This window comes from Gadus chalcogrammus, chromosome 21 (assembly GCF_026213295.1).
Source record: "Gadus chalcogrammus isolate NIFS_2021 chromosome 21, NIFS_Gcha_1.0, whole genome shotgun sequence".
In the NCBI taxonomy this organism is placed as follows: Eukaryota; Metazoa; Chordata; class Actinopteri; order Gadiformes; family Gadidae; genus Gadus; species Gadus chalcogrammus.
The window spans coordinates 14536206-14556205 of NC_079432.1; the positions used below are offsets into that span (position 1 = coordinate 14536206).

Here is a 20000-nt window from a genome sequence, read left to right on the forward strand (position 1 = left end):
GGGTCCTGAAACGAGCAAAACGTAATCAGCACATCGGGGAACCAGAAGAGCAACACATGGAGGGGAGGATGACTCATACATCATCCACCTGCCACAAGTCCTGTCTAGACTGTATCAGACTCAGTCTTTCTCCTGTGCTCGTCTCAAATGGTAAAAGGACTGCATTTATATAACGCTTTTATCCAAGGCGCTTTACAATATTCACCCGTTCAGGCCCACATTCACACACCAACGGCGGAGTCAACCATGCGAGGCGACAGCCAGCTCGTTGGGAGCAGTTAGGGTGAGGTGCCTTGCTCAGGGACACCTTGACAATCAGCTAGGAGGAGCCGGGGGTCGAACTAGCCACCTTGCAGTTACCAGCCAACCCGCTCTCCCTCCTGAGCGACTGCCTCCTTCTAGTCCTCACTAACTCGCCCATCCATCCACCCATCCATCCATGCAGGGTCTTTACCAGCTCATTCCTGGCCAGGGTTGCGTGGGGCTGGAGCCTATCCCAGCGTACTGTGGGCCTGAGTCGAGGAGACACAATGAATAGGCAGCCCCGCACATTGCAGTGTCACTTGAGTCATTCATCAAGACATGCAGTTCACACGTGTGGTCTGGGGGCCAGCAGGCCGACTATTATAGCAGCGCATGGGGGGGGGCGGGGGGGGTCGGCAGAAACTGGTCTCTGAAAGGGGCGGGGTTCTACCGTGTTTCCTGTTTGGTTTTTGTGGAGATTTATACTGAAGGGAATCGTTAGCGCAAGTGGATGAGCCTTCAGTAGGGGAGTTTAATTAGTGTGCATCTACAGGGGCCAGTCGACACGGTGTGGATTTGAAGCCTTTACAGACATTTGTTTGTGTTAACCAATGGCCTGCTTAAGGATCCTCCCCTGTAGCCACATGATTGGCCGAAACAAATATGCAGCGAAAGAAAGTGAAACGCCCGGTCGGCCCAGATTTGAGCTGTTCTGCTGTCAGACTTCACTAGGGTCTTCACTCTCTCACCTTCGTCATACTTCACAGACTCAACACACGGGGACACCCTTTTTTGGATGCATTGTCAGACATGAGCTGAATAATAAATACTGGTGTCTTAATTATATATTCTGAAATAATACATTGGCCCGCGTCTCATGGTTTGGTGGCGCAAAATATGTTTTGTTTCGCACTCGTGTCATTCAGAATAAGCGACTCAAAGAAGAGTTTGCTTCGGTTGGAAAGCTGCAGGAATGTCAAGTAAAATATGAAACTATACTTTGGTGCGGAACTATGCCCTCTACTCTATGGATGACTTTGTGTGTTTCGGTATCTGTATTTCATTTTCATTGATTCAGAGTGTAGTTTGCATCTGGTAGCTAGTTATCTGTCCACATGGTGTCCACACTAGAACTCTAACATCGTATTGCACTCTGAAATATTGGATTGTATCTAGGACGATGTGAGCACGATCCAATCAGGGAATGTTTATTGGCAGGTAATGCCCTCATCACACCTGTACTGAAACGACAAGTAGGCTATCAGTGCTTCTGGCTTCCAGAGAGAATTGGATGGTATAAGGAGATGCGTGGGAACAAGAGCAGACTGTAGGATACATTTTCTATGTCCAATTCTGTGCATGATTCTGCACATTTCCATGTGCTTTGTCCTCGTGTTCTATCACGACCAGGATCTCCTTGAGACGCTGTCTGGAGAGAAGAAGCGCCTGCCTCTGAGATTGGGGGATATTTAAGGAACAGAGAGCAGGGATTTGGCCGGTGAGCAAGAAAAACAATTGATTGATGCCGCGCTGCCCTGGAAGGAGGACAGCAGCTCTCTGAAAAGAGGCACACTAGACTCGCAGAGATGCTGTCTGGCAGAAAAGAGAGGAGATCGATGACATCCTTTTTATCGAGATCGATGACCCATCTCGCCGAGACGAAATAAACTCCTCCAGATATAAAATGAAAGCATTAGCGGGCCGAAGAAGGGAGAGCAGGACACACAGGAAGACTGGGAGCTGGCTCGGCAATTCTTTGAGGAAGACCGACTTAAAGCGTAAGAGGGTGAGAATGAAAATGGAGAGCATCCGGACTAAGCCCGACCAGAGAGAAAGCCACAGGTGTCAGTAACACAAGGATAGGTAACGTTTGAAAGATCAAGGCTGCAGCTGGCCCCTTTATCCTAGTCTCTGTTTGGCCAATGCTGTGGTGAGAAGGGGCATGTTCACAAAGGCTAATAGGAAATAACCTAAGGATTTCCTCAACCAATGAATTGGATGCAAGTGCCAACCACTGCCCCACTACACACCCGCAACATGGGGTCAGATCTCACAGCAGGCATGAAACTGAGGAGCATTTCGCCTTCCAGGGACGAGTATGGAAAACTGCTACTGTTCCACCTCCAACGTCTAGAGAAACCCCCAGTGGAGCGTCCGCTACTCTGACCAGGCGAGCGTGTCGGGTCTGAACCCCTGCAGTAGAACGCGTGTGCGGTGGAGATGTGCAGTAAGAGCATCAACACGCGTGTCAAAGCCCCCGCGGTTAAAGCAAAGGAGGTCTGTGTTTGAGTCACACGGTGCTTCCCCGCTCTCTGCTCTCACCGTGGGCGAAGGCGTCGCGCACATCCCCCCCCACGCCGGCGAGGGAGTCCTGAGGGGCGTGGTGGGGGTGCGTCAGGGGAGGGGAGGGGCCCGGCGAGCGGGTGGCCACTGGGATTGGCCGAGAGGGAGAGGGCTGGGAGGAGCCAGCTGCCTGTGCCTGGAGGAGAAGGAGAAACAGATGTATTAGCAGGCTAGCAATAACTTTAGGTTCCTCTGCTGTAAGAGACTCGGTCTGTGGTGAGAGCAGCAGGCTCTTCCTACGTCGTATTTGAGCTTGTGAACTTGTGGGAACAAAAGGTTGAACAATGTGCTTGCATCTTCTATAGATAATGTAACAGAAGGGGGGCAGTGTTGGTCAGGGAGGTATTTAGTTAATACGTAAGAGGACACAGAACACACACACAAACCAACTGTGTGTGTTTGCATAGAAGATATAGGGTATATTTACTACACAAACAGGAATTGTGGAAGCCAACTTACTGCCTGTCTCTGCTCCTCGTCCTTGAGACCCACAGCAGACAAGAAAGGAAGGAGTAAGAGGAGGAGGAGGAGGAGGAGGAGGAGGAGAGGAGGAGAGGAGGAGAGGAGGGGAGAAGACAGGGACACGAAAATACGAGGAAAGGAAAAGTGGACGTCAGATTCAAAGCAAGGTTAAATAGGAAGCAGACAGCAGATACAAAACAACACCTCTCGCCGCAAGGGCTTCTGGGAGGAGGAAGCAGTGGAAAAAGAGTGATATGTCAAAGAAATAAAGAGAAGGAAGAAAGAGAAGGAGGGAACTAGAGTGCGAAACATTTTTCCAAGGTGACGGTGAAGCATTTTACAGCTTTCATTGATGTGTGCTGCAACACGATGTACCTTCATAACCTGTCCTGTCGATTTTGACATGTATTTTGTATGTGTCCTATGTGGATGTGTGTGTGTGTGTGTGTGTGTGTGTGCGTATGTGTGTTAGTGTCACCTTGAGGAGCTTCATCAGTCCCTCTAGCTGTACCATCAGCTCCCTCCTGCTCTCCTGCAGGGAAGACATTCTCTGCTCCAGCTCATCCTTCCTCTGCCTGTAACACAAACACACACACACACACACCGACACACACACATACACAACACAACAAACACACACACACAACACAACACACACAGACACACAAAAACACACAACACACAACACACTCACACACACACACACACACACACACACACACACACACACAGACACACACAAACACACACATACACACACACAACACAACACACACACATACCCACACACACACACACACACACACAGAAACACACACATAGAAACACATAGACAGAAACACACACATCAACACGCACACAGACTCACACACGCACACACACACACACACACACACACACACACACACACACACACAGACACACACACACACAGACACACACACACAGGACACATAGGTGGTTATGCGCAGGTGGATTTAAAAAATAACACTTTATGTGTGCACTGCAGAAGGTTGTGTTGAATGGCGTCTCCCTGGCACTAGCATAGCTCTAAAACTATCCATTCCAGTAGTGTAGCATTAGTGTGGTACTAAGGGCCGTCTATATTTACTATAGCATAGTTTAAGGATTAGTCCAAAGGTTGCAGTGAAGCCACCAGCAGCACACGAATGGGTGACGGTGTGTGTATGTGAGTGTGTGTGAGAGCGTAGGTATGTGTCTGTGAGTGTGTGTGTGGCGTAGGTATGTCTCTGTGAGTGTGTTTGGGAGCGTCGGGGTGTGTATGACTGAGTGTGTGTTGGTGTCTGGGGGTAGGGGGGGGGGGGGGGGGGGGCTTTACCTGAGCAGCCGGAGCTCGGCCAGCAGTGCGGGGTTGGTGCAGCCCTTGTCGGGGCTGGGCGCGCACGCCGCGTCGTGCTCCGTGCGCAGCCGCTGGATCTCCTCCAGGATCTCCCTGGAGGGCGGAAGCAGGAAGTCAGGGGAAGACAAACCAACACAAACACAGCGGCCACACTGTACACAAGGAGAGCACTCCTTATTGGGACGCTGTTTGTCCTGGGTCCAAGTGAGTGCAGCTCGCACACACACACAGAAGAAGAGGCACATGCACAGGCGCACGAGCACACACACACACACACACACACACACACACACACACACACACACACACACACACACACACACACACACACACACACACACACACACACACACACACACACACACACACACACACACACACACACACACACACACACACACACACACACACACACACACACACACAAAGGCCTTGTTACCGGTTCTTTCTTTCCAGCTGGGCGATTAGCTCCCTCTGCTGTTTGTTCACATCAAAGTTGATACTCCTGTTGGGTATGGCCTGGATGAACCCACACACACACACACACACACACACACATACACACACACACACACACACACACACACACACACACACACACACACCCACACGCACACACGCACACACACACACACACGCACACACCAAAACACAAAACAACAGGGGTTAATGGTTACTGAAAGCACTGATCTGTGATCCCGGTGACTCTGTACTCCCTGCCCCGCGGTGCCCTACCCCGGGGTGGTCCGTCTCGGCCAGGCGCGTGGCATAGCGGGCGATGAGCTTGTGCTCCTCGTCCTGCCGGCTGGGACTGTCCAGGGCCCTGAGGGCACAGCACACATACAGCGCTCAACACGTGTGGTGGGTCGAACTCAAGAATATAGTGCAATCAATAGAAAAAACAATAGGAAAAACAATCACATAGGAATAAATAATCGTTTAGAGAAAGAACCAACACTAAACAGACAAAGTCAAATAGATGTTGGATGTACTGTGAGCGTGTTCGCGTTCATCATTATCATTCCACCTTATCCTCTTATGCCTACACTTTTTTTTCATTCACAGGCTTTCATTCTGGCCTGCTCTGTCTTGTTGGCAGATCAATCAAAATCTTTATTTGAACATATCACCTATAACTAATATTTAATACTTATCTAAGGTAAGCATTAAAGCTTTCGTTCAATGTTCTGAACTTTACCTTTGATATAGAAAATGTCAGTACAATTCCACATTATGCCACAGACTTCCAATGCCAATCCTATTTGGCCCTGCACCCCAGCCAAACCACCCCTCAAACACACCCACACCACCCCTCAAACACATTCACACACCACCCCTCAAACACACCCGCACCACCCCTCAAACACATTCACACACCACCCCTCAAACACACCCACACCACCCACACCACCCCTCAAACACATTCACACACCACCCCTCAAACACATCCACACACCACCCCTCAAACACACCCACACCACCCCTCAAACACACCCACACCACCCCTCAAACACATTCACACACCACCCCTCAAACACATTCACACACCACCCCTCAAACACACCCACACCACCCCTCAAACACACCCACACCACCCCTCAAACACATTCACACACCACCCCTCAAACACATTCACACACCACCCCTCAAACACACCCACACCACCCCTCAAACACACCCACACCACCCCTCAAACACACCCACACCACCACTCAAACACATCCACACAAACACCACCACTTAAACACACCCCATCCGAAAAAAACTCTCAAACCCACACACCCAGAGACCCCACCACTCAGTCCCGGCCACCCCACTACTCACGGGGGGCTGGTCTGCAGGCGGTTGACGTAGGCTGCGATCAGAGCGTGCTCCTCGTTCATGCGGCGAGCGGCGGGCAAGCTGAGTGAAAACACACAAGAGAGACGGATAGACGGAGAGATAAGACAGACAGATAGACGGACAAGACGGGCAAGACAGACGGAAAGGAGAGACAGATGGGAGCAGGGTTTATCAGACAAGCCTCTACTGAGCATCGTCAATACATAAAAACACCACTGTGGGTCCTCCATGAAGGACTAGCGGTCGGGTGGTTGTGACACAGTTTTCTTCCATGGAAAGTGTTAATGGAACAAAGGGCCGTTCATGTCTGTACCTTTTAGGAGAGCTTGGGGCGGCTGTGGACACCAACATGGCCTCGCTAGGGTTCACCGCCGGGCGAGCAGGGCTGCAACACACACACACACACACACACACACACACACACACACACACACACACACACACACACACACACACACACACACACACACACACACACACACACACACACACACACACACACACGAATAAATATAACTGAGTGATATAATCAACTTGAGCAAATACAAATAGGCCATAAATGCACTGATAAGCCTCCCTGATGAAAAACAAATACAATTATACACACACACTCATACACACACACCGACACACACACACCGACACACACCGACACACACCAATACACACATACACGCTTTTGAGTGCATTCACGCAACAGTGAGTCGAACCAGCCTGTACAAACACAGACACAGAACAAAGATCAGAGCGAGAGAGAGAGAGAGAGAGAGAGAGAGAGAGAGAGAGAGAGAGAGCGAGAGAGAGAGAGAGAGAGAGAGAGAGAGAGAGAGAGAGAGAGAGAGAGAGAGAGAGAGAGAGAGAGAAAAACATTTCTGAAAAGAAAAGAGAGTTATGAAAGTAGAAAAATAAAGGCACTTGGTGTTTATTCAGCCCAAAAGGTAAATAAGCCATGAAGCGGTGCTGCACCAGTTTAAATGGTTACTCACGTCGGGCGGTAAGAGGCACTGCTCACGTCTGTGAACTACAGCGGCGTGCAGCATCCCTCTGTGTTCATGTAGCCCCGCCCACAAGGGGGCGGGGTTTGGGCAGACCGATTACGGTTGGCTACCACCCTTCCCTACCTCTCTCCTACCCCTCGTACCCCGTGACTCGGATTCAAAATGACCCATTTGAATCAAACATTAGTTAACATTTTCTTGTAAAATGTTCCACTAAGAAGAAGTATAAGATAAGGCAATTGGGTTGAATAGACATTTATAATACAAGTATATTTCATTAGATGCTATTACATTGATATATATACAAAGATATTGAATGATAGTGACATATTCAAATATGAATTAAAAGCCTTCACGTGATGCTGTGTTCATGCCCAAAGCAAACTGAGGCCATATTTACAGAGCGCAAACCAAATGAATTACTTTAATCAAAGAAAAGGTGCGAATGGAGCAGGACGTTATTTTTTCACCAGCTATGTATACGAACATTCAAACATTTTGCGCCTGCACCGACACGGCTGCGTGCTTTGTACTACAGTGTTACTTTCTAACTCTATTCAGCCATTTTATCATGGCAGAAGCAAAAGAATTGTCGATTTCCCAGGATGAGAGCTCATCTAATTTCCTGACTGTACTCCGGTGCTGCCAGCTTCCTGTTTACACATGTCACCTTATATAAATAAAGACCACTTTGAGGACCGCTGGACTGTCTTCAGGGACAACAAGCAGATTACTGATTCCTCCGCACAAGCTCTGTGCCCTATTGGGATGGGTGGGGAAGCAGAGGTCGACCGTGTGTGTGTGTGTGTGTGTGTGTGTGAGTGTCTGTGTGAGTGTCTGTGTGAGTGTGTGAGTATGAGTATGTGTGTGTGTCTGTGTGTCTGTTCATGCGTGCGTGCGTGTGTTTGTGTGTGTGTGTGTGTGTGTCTGTTCGTGCGTGTGTGTGTGTGTGTACGTTTGTGCCTGCATGCGTGTGTGTGTGAGGCTCTTACACGATGTTGGCCATGTTGAGGGTCCTCTCGGGCTCCTCGGGGTAGGTGGGCCGGGGGGGCTCTCTGGAGGACACACAGCCCAGGGTCCGGCTGAGCGCGCGGCCCAGCTTTGATGCTGAGGACTTCTGCACACACACACACACCCACACACACACACACACACCCACACACACACACACACACACACACACACACACACACACACACACACACACACACACACACACACACACACACACACACACACACACACACACACACACAAACACACACACACACACACAAATACATGTTCATGTGGATGGCTTCAAAATGGCCTCACTTTATTGTTTTTAACCTGATAATGGTTTGTGCTTCAAGCTACTTCGACTGCCTCTATTGATTGGATATTGAAAAACACAGGTAAAAGCTCACAGAGGAAATGCTTTTGTTTACAAATGTATCCAATTGAAATATCGTACACACACACACACACACACACACATACACACACACACACACACACAAACACGTACGCACACACACTCACCCAGGATGTGTGCTCCTTCATCTGATGCTGGTTGCTGTGGGAACCGCTGGCGTTGCCTTGCCAGAAGCAGTCCTGGCAGAGCTGGTAACCACGGCAACGGAGGCAGCGGTAGCGGAAGCCGGTGATGCCGTGGCTACGGCAGAAGGAGCACGTCACCGGGTGGTACACTGAAGAACGGGGGGGAAGAAATGAGACCGCCGGTCTGTCTCCAAACCCGGTGTGTGTTGGTGGGAGTGTGTGTGTGTGTGTGTGTGTGTGTGTGTGTGTGTGTGTGTGTGTGTGTGTGTGTGTGTGTGTGTGTGTGTGTGTGTGTGTGTGTGTGTGTGTGTGTGTGTGTGTGTGTGTGTGTGTAAGTGTGTGTAAGTGTGTTGGCGGGTGGGTGGGTGGATGTGTGTGTGTAAGCGTGTGGGTGTATGTGTGTGGTGCTGGATGTAAGTGTGTGTGTGTGTGTGTGTGTGTGTGTGTGTGTGTGTGTGTGTGTGTGTGTGTGTGTGTGTGTGTGTGTGTGTGTGTGTGTGTGTGTGTGTGTGATTGAGTGTGCATGTGTGTGGGTGTGTGTGTGTGTGTGTGTGTGTGTGTGTGTGTGTGTGTGTGTGTGTGTGTGTGTGTGTGTGTGTGTGTGTGTGTGTGTGAGTGAGTGTGCATGTGTGTGGGTGTGTGTGGGTGGTTTTGTGTTTATGAGACCTTCAAAATAAGAAATATAATACAAATGATATCCAGGATATATATTTGAACCTTTATCCATTATATTACACAAGCCAGGTATTTCCCCCCAAAATATCAGAACAGTAGTCAATAAAATGTATGAAGGGAGCATAAGGGAAATAGGTCGTACCCAATATAAGTTAAATAAAGAGTAGAATAAGGCTGATCACAAAGGTTACAATGAAAAGAGGAATATTAATATGAACCCTCAGCTCTCCGGCCTTTCTCAGAGAGAGAGAGAGAGAGAGAGAGAGAGAGAGAGAGAGAGAGAGAGAGAGAGACGTTAAGGGCTCACCATGCTCCACGTCGGCCAGCCTGTGCATCAGAGGCACCCACAGGAGGCACTGGGGAGGGGGGTCGGCCACGATGTCCAGGAACATGTTCAGGGTCACTCTCTTCTGCACAGACAGACAGACGGACAGACGGACAGACAGACAGACAGACAGACAGACAGACAGACAGACAGACAGACGGACGGACGGACGGACGGACGGACGGACGGACGGACGGACGGACGGACGGACGGACGGACGGACGGACGGACGGACGGACGGACGGACGGACGGACGGACGGACGGACGGACAGACAGACAGACAGACAGACAGACAGACAGACAGACAGACAGACAGACAGACAGACAGACAGACAGACAGACAGACAGACAGACAGACAGACAGACAGACAGACAGACAGACAGAGAGGACAACATCAATACTACTCTGTTCGTAGCGTGTGTTTTTGCGTCAGTGATGGGTAACGTGACACCCTCAGCTGTGCTATACCCCATTCAAGCTGACAGAACCGTGTTGTTTAGGTACACCAGTGTGTCTCTGTGCGTGTATCTATGTGGTTGAGCTTGTGCTTAGGCATTGTGTGTGTGTGTGTGTGCGTGTGCAATGATGTCATACACCTCCTGGTGGTGGTGAGTGAGGTCCCCCCTTCACTGTGTGAGGTCCCCCCTTCAAGCGTCTTTGAGTGTCTAGAAAAGCGCTATATAAATTCAATCCATTATTATTATTAATGATGAATGTGTTTTTGCAACTCAGAAAGTTGTGTGTGTGTGTCTGTGTGTGAGTGCATGTGAGTGTGTGTGTGTGTGTTTGTTTGTGTGTGTGTGCGTGCCCATACGTGCTGTGTGTGTTTGTGTGTTTGTTTGTGTGTGTGTGTGTGTGTGTGTGTGTGTGTGTGTGTGTGTGTGTGTGTGTGTGTGTGTATCTTTGTCTGTGTGTGTGTGTATCTAAGTGGTTGTGTTAGTGGCGCATGGGCATTGTGTGTGTGTAGGCATGCAATGATGTATGTGCATTTGCAACTCAGAACGTTGAGTGCGTGTGTGTGTGTGTGTTTGTTTGTGTGGGTGTGTGTGTGTGTGTGCGTGCCCATACGTGCTGTGTGTGATGGTTTGTTTGTTTGTGTGTTTGTGTGTTTGTGTGTGTGTGTGCGTGTGGGTGCCCATACGTGCTGTGTGTGTTTGTGTGTTTGTTTGTGTGTTTGTGTGTTTGTGTGTTTGTGTGTGTGTGTGTGTGTGTGTGTGTGTGTGTGTGTGTGTGCGTGCCCCTACGTGTTGTGGGAAGCAGGAGCGGGCCGCGCTGTGTGTGTAGCCGAAGGAGGGCCCCTCGTGCACGGCGGTGGGCAGCTTCAGGGCCTCCCGCAGGAAGGACTCGAACTTGGACGGAGTCAGCACGCCGTTGGAGTCCGACACCAGGGAGAACACATCTGCACGCACACATGCACACAAGCACACACATACACATACGCACGAACACACACACACACGCACACAATCACACACACACACACACACACACACACACACACACACACACACACACACACACACACACACACACACACACACACACACACACACACACACACACACACACACACACACACACACACACACACACATCCAGAGTAAAATCAGCAATGAAGAGACTTTGACCTCCAAATATAGCAATTACATATCTCCTCCACTAGGTGGCAGTGCTGTAAAGTCAATGACCTGACTGTAATCAAGCCAATGAAGTTGTTGTCGACGTATGTGGGTTATTGACTTGTAGTGATGTACAAACAAAGGCCTGATTTAAGTCAATTACGGAGAAGGTCTTTGAAGCCAACACGGAAGAAAATGCACAATCAGTCCAGAAATATAATAACAACAAACAATTGACGTACAGGTCTCTCCAGCGCAAAATAATTGTTTTCAACGATTTGAACTCACACCAAACAATAATATTTGCTCAACACTTGAAGTGGCGCAACAATAAAGCCTAATGTTTGGCCTCAGACTCACAGCGCAGCTTGTCCAGGAGCTTCCCTCCACACAGCATGGCCAGCATGGCCTTGACTGAGAGCACGGTGAGCCGCCCACCGGCCTCACTGGAGCACACACACACACACACGCACGCACGCACGCACGCACACACACACACACACACACACACACACACACACACACACACACACACACACACACACACACACACACACACACACACACACACACACACACACACACACACATTAGGAAACACAAACCCACAAATTCACATGCACACATATTTGCAAAAAATACACATCATGTGACATCTCAGGGCACACACTGTAAACTCTCACACAGTGTGAGTGTGTACCGTGGTTTAGACGGTCGCACTAAAGTGACCATTTAAATATGACCCCCCCCCCCCCCCCCCCCCCCAACCTGTCGACGGCGGCCAGCAGGAAGTCGACCAGCAGGGCGGTGCTGTGGCGGGGGTCCACAGTGTGGGTGGTGGGCAGCCTCTTGGCCAGCTGGTTGAAGAGCAGCGACACCAGGTTCTCCAGCCGCGTGTTGGAGATGCCGGCGGCGAGCTCCACCGCGTTCAGCCCCACGTCCCGCACCGCCTCGATCACGTGGTACACGTCCACCAGGTGCACTGTGGGAGGGGGCGGGGGAGTGGCGGGGCGTGGGGGTGGGAGATGGTGGTGAGGTGCAGGATGACGTGTTGCCAGAGCTAATGAGGCGTGTTGTCGGCTCAGAGTAGGGTGAAGGGCATGAATCGAGTGGAACATTCTAGATCCGATCTGGGCCACTTTGTGGAATGAGTTCTAGATCCACCACACTGTGGCCCTGTTAACACGTTTTTATTCGCTCTTTATAGTGCAATAGGAAAATGGCTGCTACACCATCTTAAAGGTTGGGTACGGAATTCGCTTTTTTGGCCATTTTTGCAAAATTACTTGAAATCCTTATCATAACCCGCTTACAGCCACTGAGTCAGAAGTACTGACATGAAAATTAAACTTGTCAATCATCTGTGGAACGGGCAGGGCTCGAAAAACTCCAGCCAATCATTTGGATTGCCACCTCGTTGCATTGGACAGTAAGTAGGTCAATCAAACGGTCGTACTGCACTCCCCCTCCCCCGCGCCCCGCGCGCGACCCCTTCGTGCAGTACTCGTGACCCAGAGCTCGTGACCCAGAGCAAGCTCCTGTTTGTTGTTATCCTGCGGTATCTGTCTGGAACTAGTTAATCCACATTTGGACCTAGCAGTAGAAGACAATTTCCATGGCAGACAAGACGCCACCATCCCCACCACCACCACCAGCAAAGAGAAGGAAAACTCTTTTTCAGAGAGTAATTGATAATAAAAACGCTGAAAGAGAAAAACTGAAATCAAGAATAATCCTAGGCGCTGCTTTTGAACGTTGGCGGCAACTGAAGGACGAGAAGGGTCTAAAAACCGATGCTTGTGTGGCGGTTGACCTAGTTTCAAAATTTATACCGTTTATACTCGGTAATACCGGTGTTGAGACGAGTATATTACTCGGTGTGAAAATGTCCACACCGCGGCAACCCTAGTGAAAACCAGGACTTCCAATACAATTATATGAAACAAACATACATTTTCTAAAAATAGTAATGATTTATGTGACCGTTTAATGTTTATAACATCTGGTGCAACCATAGCCGCGAGAACGTATTCTCAGCAGGGGGTGCTGGAAAAAAAAACCCGGCCTGCACTAGACTCGCAACTCGTCACATTGATAAAAAAGATATATAGCAGCGCAGCTCAATTACACCAGTGCATGCTCGCAAAGTTGAAAATCGATCGTTGTGTTCACTTCCTTCACACCATGGTTCACATCCAGCTGCTCACAGAACAAGTTTAGCGCACCACCGCTACCCTCACACTTTTTCATATAGCCTTTTTTCAGCACTAGGACATATGAGCATTAAATAAATGCTGCGTCTCAACATGCCTTGGACAGCAGCGAGGACGACTCGCTTTGCCACGGGCCGAAACAGTTCGGAGCGACCACAGCCAGAGCGAACACAGCGGGGCAGAGGAGTGTCAGGAAGTCTTTGGTGTACACATCAGTACGGCCTATTTGCACTACTGTTTAGTGGCAATGCAGTGTTTTATTCTATGCCTTTTTATTTTCGTATATTATTTCAATTAATACAATTTATTTATTCATGAAATCAAGATCTGGTCTTCAAATCTTTTTTCCAAATATAGGTCGTATTACAATGGGGTTTGTGTTTATATTCGGACCAATACGGTACAGCGGGCGCTCACATGACGTTAAGCATTTCCTGGTGCATAATGTGACGCTTCAGAACCTAAAATCCCGTTTCTCCCCGTTGATACGACAACACATAACCGGCGTTTTCAGAAATCTCCACTTTGGCTGGAGTTTTTAGAAATTATCTTTTTCTGTGATAAGACAGGGCCTCGGACAGGGGGTGTTGCAGCACCCCCAAAACCCCTACTTCCCGCGGTACTGGGTGTAATTTACAGCTGAATGTAGTGCCATGTTGTTAAACGAAAACCTACGCTAGCCTGGCTCGCTCTCGCGCATCTCTGTTCGCGCTCGTGCATGATTGCGCGTCCAGGTACTTGGAATGGGTGGAGTCAGAGTCAGCGTTGAAGGAGAGGGGGTAGGACCATTTGAGTTGTGTATTTTCAAAATCTGCTGGCGTTTCGCAAATCGCGTACCCAACCTTTAACAGCCGGGAACAGATGTAAGATAAGTTTTAGGCTGTCGTCCAAACCACCCGGAGGTGCTGTGTTTAACATTCAACCCTGACAAGTGATAGCTTCTCATCCAGCCAGAATCTCTCAAGGAAGTGTGTTCAAGTCACACGCTTAGCTCACGATGTCTACAACATCTACCAGGTAAACCTGATGGAGGCTGAGATCAAAACGGTGCATTAAGGTTACATTAGAGAGCTGAAAGGAGAGTGAGCTGCATGCCGGAACCCTCGCGATCCCAGGAGAACAAGGACAACAAACTGGCTGGGGGGAACTGATGCTCTTTGCAAGACGGTAAACCCCTATAGAGAGAAACTAATCGACAATATACAAATAATAATCCCATTATGTTTGCACATTGTGTTGTAGGTTATGTGTCTGTGACTGTGTGTGTGTGTGTCTGTGTGTGTGTGTGCGTGTGTCTGTTTGTGTGTTTTTGTGTGTGTGTGTGTGTGTGTGTGTGTGTGTGCATGTGTGTTTGTGTGTGCGTGTGTGTTTGTGTGTGCGTGTGTGTGTGTTATTGTGTGTGTGTTATTGTGTGTGTGTGTGTGTGTGTTTGTGTGTGCGTCTGTGTGTTTTTGTGCGTGTGTGTGTGTGTGTGTGTGTGTGTGTGTTTTTGTGTATGTGTGTGTGTGTGTGTGTGTGTGTGTGTGTGTGTGTGTGTGTGTGTGTGTGTGTGTGTGTGTGTGTGTGTGTGTGTGTGTGCGCTCTGGACCTACAGTTGCACTTCTTTTGGACGTATCTCAGCTTGCAGGCTGTCCTGTAGGCCGAGAGGCGGATGGCGTCGAAGTTCTGCTCTCCTGAGACCCAGAGGGAACATAACGTAAAGAGTGGAAGAGTGAGAAAGAGTGTGAATGAGTGAGCGACGAGCGTATGTGAATGAGTGACGCAGAGATTAAAAGTGGTAAAATAAACCAGTGGGTAAAGTACACAGCCCATAGTTGGCTGGGGGCCCTCAAAAATTAGGCCCCAGATCATGCATCATATTGGGGGGCCTTTTAAAATAATCCAGGCAGTGCTTTAGGTCAAAGTTCAACACCCCCCCCCCCCCCCCACTCACCTAGCTCCACGAATATCTGCCTCCTCTCCGTGCCGTTGGCTGTGGCAGGGGCCCCGCCGCCCCTATCTCTAGACCCCCGCTCCTCCATAACCATCCTGGGGGCCACAGGGGAGAAAACATAACTTTAGTCCCCACACACTGGAGACAGCAGCAGCAGCAGCAGCAGCCACAGGAACAGACAGACACAAGACACCACCGCACACGGTCTTAATGTCTCTCTCTCTCTCGCTCTCGCTCTCTCTCTCTCTCTCTCTCTCTCTCTCTCTCTCTCTCCCTCTCTCTCTCCCTCTCTCTCTCCCTCTCTCTCGCCCTCGCCCTCGCTCTCGCTCTCGCTCTCTCTCTCTCTCTCTCTCTCTCTCTCTCTCTCTCTCTCTCTCTCTCTCTCTTACAGTTTTATCCAGACGCGGCTATAATGTTAGATATTTTCCGCAAGTTTGGTCTTGCCTCCTTGAATTAACCATTCAGATGAGGGAAAGTGATGAACATCAGGGGGGAGGTTAGTAAACATGATGCGGGCGACAATAGAAAGGTCTGCCCTGTGACATGGACTGGATTTGATGGACTGGATTTAGTTTTGGTAGATAGGAAGGGAATGGGAGTCATAACCATGGCTACAGCAGATTAACTACTGGAGGAGAACTACTCAGACACTGAACAGATCTTGATAATGACTTAGATAAAAAGAGAAGGGGGAAGTCAAGATGTAAAAGTAAAAATGAAACAGAAATAAAATATAATCAAATGTCATGCGCGAGAGGCAGCTGTGACACAAAATATATCAAACAAATGTGAGTTCAGTAGCAGTGTTTCCCCCAGCACTGTATGGTTAAGGTGGCCGCCTTAACAACCATAGGGCCCCGCCTTGACTTCCAATGTATATATCAGGTATAAAAAATAAAGTTAAATAATGCATCAGTAATACTGTTCACAACAATGGTCGTGCCATGGAATTGAAACGGAGACCCCCCCCCCCCTATAAATACACATGCATTGGCTGAGCTAAGACCGCCAGCAGACCTTTACACCAAACGATTACTGCAAGAAGGCCAAGGCAAGTAGGAAACAGTGGAACTAAGTCAGAGACGCTGCTTATGTTTCCAGTCGGTATATTTAGCAAACACAGATTTACACAGAACATGGAGATCGCTGCTTTATGCTCCTTGAACCTCTAAATGCTTTAACTGAGCACATCCATGCACTCCCAACACTAACCGTTTCACATCATGTTCTGTCAGATGGCTAGTAGCTCCTCCCCATACTACGGGTGCCCAAAATATAGATTGCGAACAACGGCAGATTTTGAATATTGGTTGAGATATATATATCGTTCATTTTTTGGCCCCTTGAGACCAGTATGGGTCTGTCTCTAAAGACTAAATTAAAGTGCTGCTGTTCTAGTACACCCCCAGGATAAATTAAACATTGTTTACCAGCTCGTATCTTGATATCACTGCATGTTCTAGTAAGGACTGTGATACTAATCAGACTGATGACACACACACAGTACAGTACAGTACAGCCTGAACAAGAGTCTTGGAGATGAGCTGTTTACTTGGTAAACACATACAGACTAGGGAGACCAGCTGGGGAAAGCTGATCTGAAGTCTGGCATTTAAAAAAAGAGAAGAAGAGTGGAAGAGGGACTGGAAGGAATGAAGCCACTGGAGAGAGAGAGAGAGAGAGAGAGAGAGAGAGAGAGAGAGAGAGAGAGAGAGAGAGAGAGAGAGAGAGAGAGAGAGAGAGAGAGAGAGAGAGAGAGAGAGAGAGAGAGAGAGAGAGAGAGAGAGAAGAGAAGAGAGAGAGAGAGAGAGAGAGAGAGAGAGAGAGAGAGAGAGAGAGAGAGAGAGAGAGATTTCTATGATTGAATAGCAACAAAACTGGAGAAGAAAAGACAGAAAAGAGGGAGATTGAAAAGAGTGAGCACAAAGGAGAGAGACAACAGAGACAACAGAGACAACAAGCGGGCTACAACTCTGTGGAACAACCGCTGTCACCCGCCCAGCCGCTCTCAGGTGGCGCTCCCGCCGGCAGGAGATCTCTATCGGTCGCCATGGTGATACGTTACCATCGGCCACCACCAACCCCACACACCCACCCGCACCCTGCAAATATTAGCATTCCTTTTATAAAGGCATTTCAGTGGCATTCCCAACCCCAAGACACACACACACAAACGCACACACATAAACACATACAGAAAAACTCACACACACACGGACACTCTTCTAAGAAATAAGTTAGCCCACGCACACACACACACTCTCTCACTCACACTCACACACTCTCAATCACACACACACACACACACACACACACACACACACACACACACACACACACACACACACACACACACACACACACACACACACACAGACATTCCAGAAGAGATTTTGAGTCTCCCCAAAGCCTTCATGCTTCTCAGAGACAAAAGAGGGCAAGGAGATCTCTGCTTACAGCGTCCTCTCACTGAATGGATCTCATTCACCCCCCGCCCATCCCTGTACCCTACTCTCTCCCCCTCTTTCTCTCACACACAGCTTCCCATTTCTTTACTTGCTGTGATGTAACCATGTACCGTATTCTCTCTCTCTCTCTCTCTCTCTCTCTCTCTCTCTCTCTCTCTCTCTCTCACCCACACACATCCACACACACACACACACACACACACACACAGCTCCGCCCACACACACAAAAGGTTCCAATTTCTTCACTTGCTGTGATGCAACCATGTACCGTATTCTCTCTCTCTCTCTCTCTCTCTCTCTCTCTCTCTCTCTCTCTCTCTCTCTCTCTCTCTCTCTCTCTTTCTCTCTCTCACACACACACACACACACGCCACTTCCTCCTTGTCTCCCCCCTCGTCCTCCTGTGACTGCCCTCCTTCAGGGCGGAGGCCGCCTGCACCGCCCAACCTCCCCTTAACCTCCCCTTAACCTCCCCTTAACCTCCCCTGAACCTCCCCTGAACCTCCCCTGAACCTCCCCTTAACCTCCCCTGAACCTCCCCTTAACCTCCCCTGAACCTCCCCTGAACCTCCCCTGAACCTCCCCTGAACCTCCCCTGAACCTCCCCTGAACCTCCCCTGAACCTCCCCTTAACCTCCCCTGAACCTCCCCTTAACCTCCCCTGAACCTCCCCTTAACCTCCCCTGCTCCCGGAAGAGCTGACAGGGCAAGTCTGCACAGTGGTGGATGAACACGTGACGACACCAGCCTGAGCGGCCAGACGTGTCTTGGACGGTTCAGAAAAGTGCTGTTCAAATTAGATGTATTATTATTATTACTAACAGGGTGCCATTGAGCAAGGCACTACCGCTATAATCTCCATTGAGAAAGCCATAGGGTGAAGGAGACGGTCAAAGTATTCAAAGATTGTATCAACTTTTTTTGTAAGATCCTATTTACTGGGTGTTTCTCTACTGCCCCCATCTGTGCGTTCACTCAAGGAACTAGAAAGTTATCTGGATGAGTAAGACTTTTCCCCCGATGAGACTCGTTGTACTAAGCTCACAGTTCCTGGTCCACGCTCTTCAAATATTTAGCCACTGGTAAAACGAACAAAGCATGTGCACGTGTCGCAGGCCTATCAGTTACTGGCAGATCTCGGAAACACTTTTAGCGCTTGACTCATACAACCTCATGCATTTTTTTGTCAAGCCTGGCCTTGCCGTCTGTGTTGCCCCCTGTCTGTCTGTCTGTCTGTCGGTCTGTCTGTCTCCATCGGCATATTCGACACTGAGGGATATTTGGTGCGTGAGCCTGGCAGTCTATTTTAAATATGTGCGTCCCAAGCGGTGGGCATGTTACTATCCCTTGGTGACCAGGAAGCACGCAGTGGCTGGGGTTGAGGAGGTTGTGTCGGTGTAACTCAGAGACACTCGAGGCTACAAGAGCAAAGAAAGGTCACTGAATTCACACCTTGTTTATAATTAATAAATACTAGGTTTTCAACAAGAAGGCAAACATTAAACAAGATCTCAAAAAATGTCCCCATAACTCCCCTTTCCATGTTCTGTGATGTTGTTTTTCTGCAAACAGTTCCTTAAAGTGGCCCACCATTCAGTAGTATTTACTCATACACCATAACAGCCCGGTGTCCGGTAAACAATCGCTGGCCTTTTAAGAGACCGACAGCGACTTACAGACAGGCTTTTAAAGACCTGCTCTGGCTACCCTGCCCTTAAAGAGCTCTGGCACGGAAGGGCCAGAAATAGGGAGTGGGAGGCAGGGAGGGAGGGAGGGAGGGAGGGAGGGAGGGAGGGAGAGGGCAGCCAGTGATGGAGGCCAGTAGCATGACTGCGTTTTATTAAGCTCAACTGTTTGCCAAGCTCTTTGGAAAATGAGCACGCAAACAGAGCATGCTGCCCCACACACGGCATGCGGGGAGACAAGCACACACACGCTTTAAGAGGCACTTCTGGCTGCAGGGGTTCAATTACTTCTG

The 20000-nt window shown here is 49.2% G+C and overlaps 1 protein-coding gene across 7 annotated transcripts in view; it reads right to left on the reverse strand.

Moving 5' to 3' along the window:
* The window catches only part of dtnba (dystrobrevin, beta a), a 30952-nt gene that overhangs the window by 4903 nt on the left and 6049 nt on the right, over nucleotides 1-20000 (reverse strand). For 3 of the 7 annotated variants that reach the window (XR_008893609.1, XR_008893610.1, XR_008893608.1), the window contains 18 exons: nucleotides 15555-15649; nucleotides 15214-15294; nucleotides 12177-12390; nucleotides 11769-11854; nucleotides 11034-11188; nucleotides 9770-9872; nucleotides 8770-8936; nucleotides 8241-8365; nucleotides 6564-6635; nucleotides 6233-6310; nucleotides 5144-5231; nucleotides 4848-4927; nucleotides 4388-4501; nucleotides 3527-3623; nucleotides 3046-3066; nucleotides 2566-2722; nucleotides 455-512; nucleotides 1-5 (listed from right to left, as the gene is read on the reverse strand). The exon at nucleotides 1-5 is cut by the window's left edge and continues 85 nt beyond it. Coding sequence is in view for 2 of the 7 variants with exons in the window: in XM_056581109.1 (XP_056437084.1) it covers nucleotides 1-5; nucleotides 2566-2722; nucleotides 3046-3066; nucleotides 3527-3623; nucleotides 4388-4501; nucleotides 4848-4927; nucleotides 5144-5231; nucleotides 6233-6310; nucleotides 6564-6635; nucleotides 8241-8365; nucleotides 8770-8936; nucleotides 9770-9872; nucleotides 11034-11188; nucleotides 11769-11854; nucleotides 12177-12390; nucleotides 15214-15294; nucleotides 15555-15648 (1737 nt within the window). In the remaining 5 variants the exon portion in view is untranslated. The remainder of the gene's footprint in view (nucleotides 6-454; nucleotides 513-2565; nucleotides 2723-3045; nucleotides 3067-3526; nucleotides 3624-4387; nucleotides 4502-4847; nucleotides 4928-5143; nucleotides 5232-6232; nucleotides 6311-6563; nucleotides 6636-8240; nucleotides 8366-8769; nucleotides 8937-9769; nucleotides 9873-11033; nucleotides 11189-11768; nucleotides 11855-12176; nucleotides 12391-15213; nucleotides 15295-15554; nucleotides 15650-20000) is intronic. The other 4 variants (XR_008893611.1, XR_008893612.1, XM_056581109.1 and 1 more) reach the window with 4 other exon arrangements.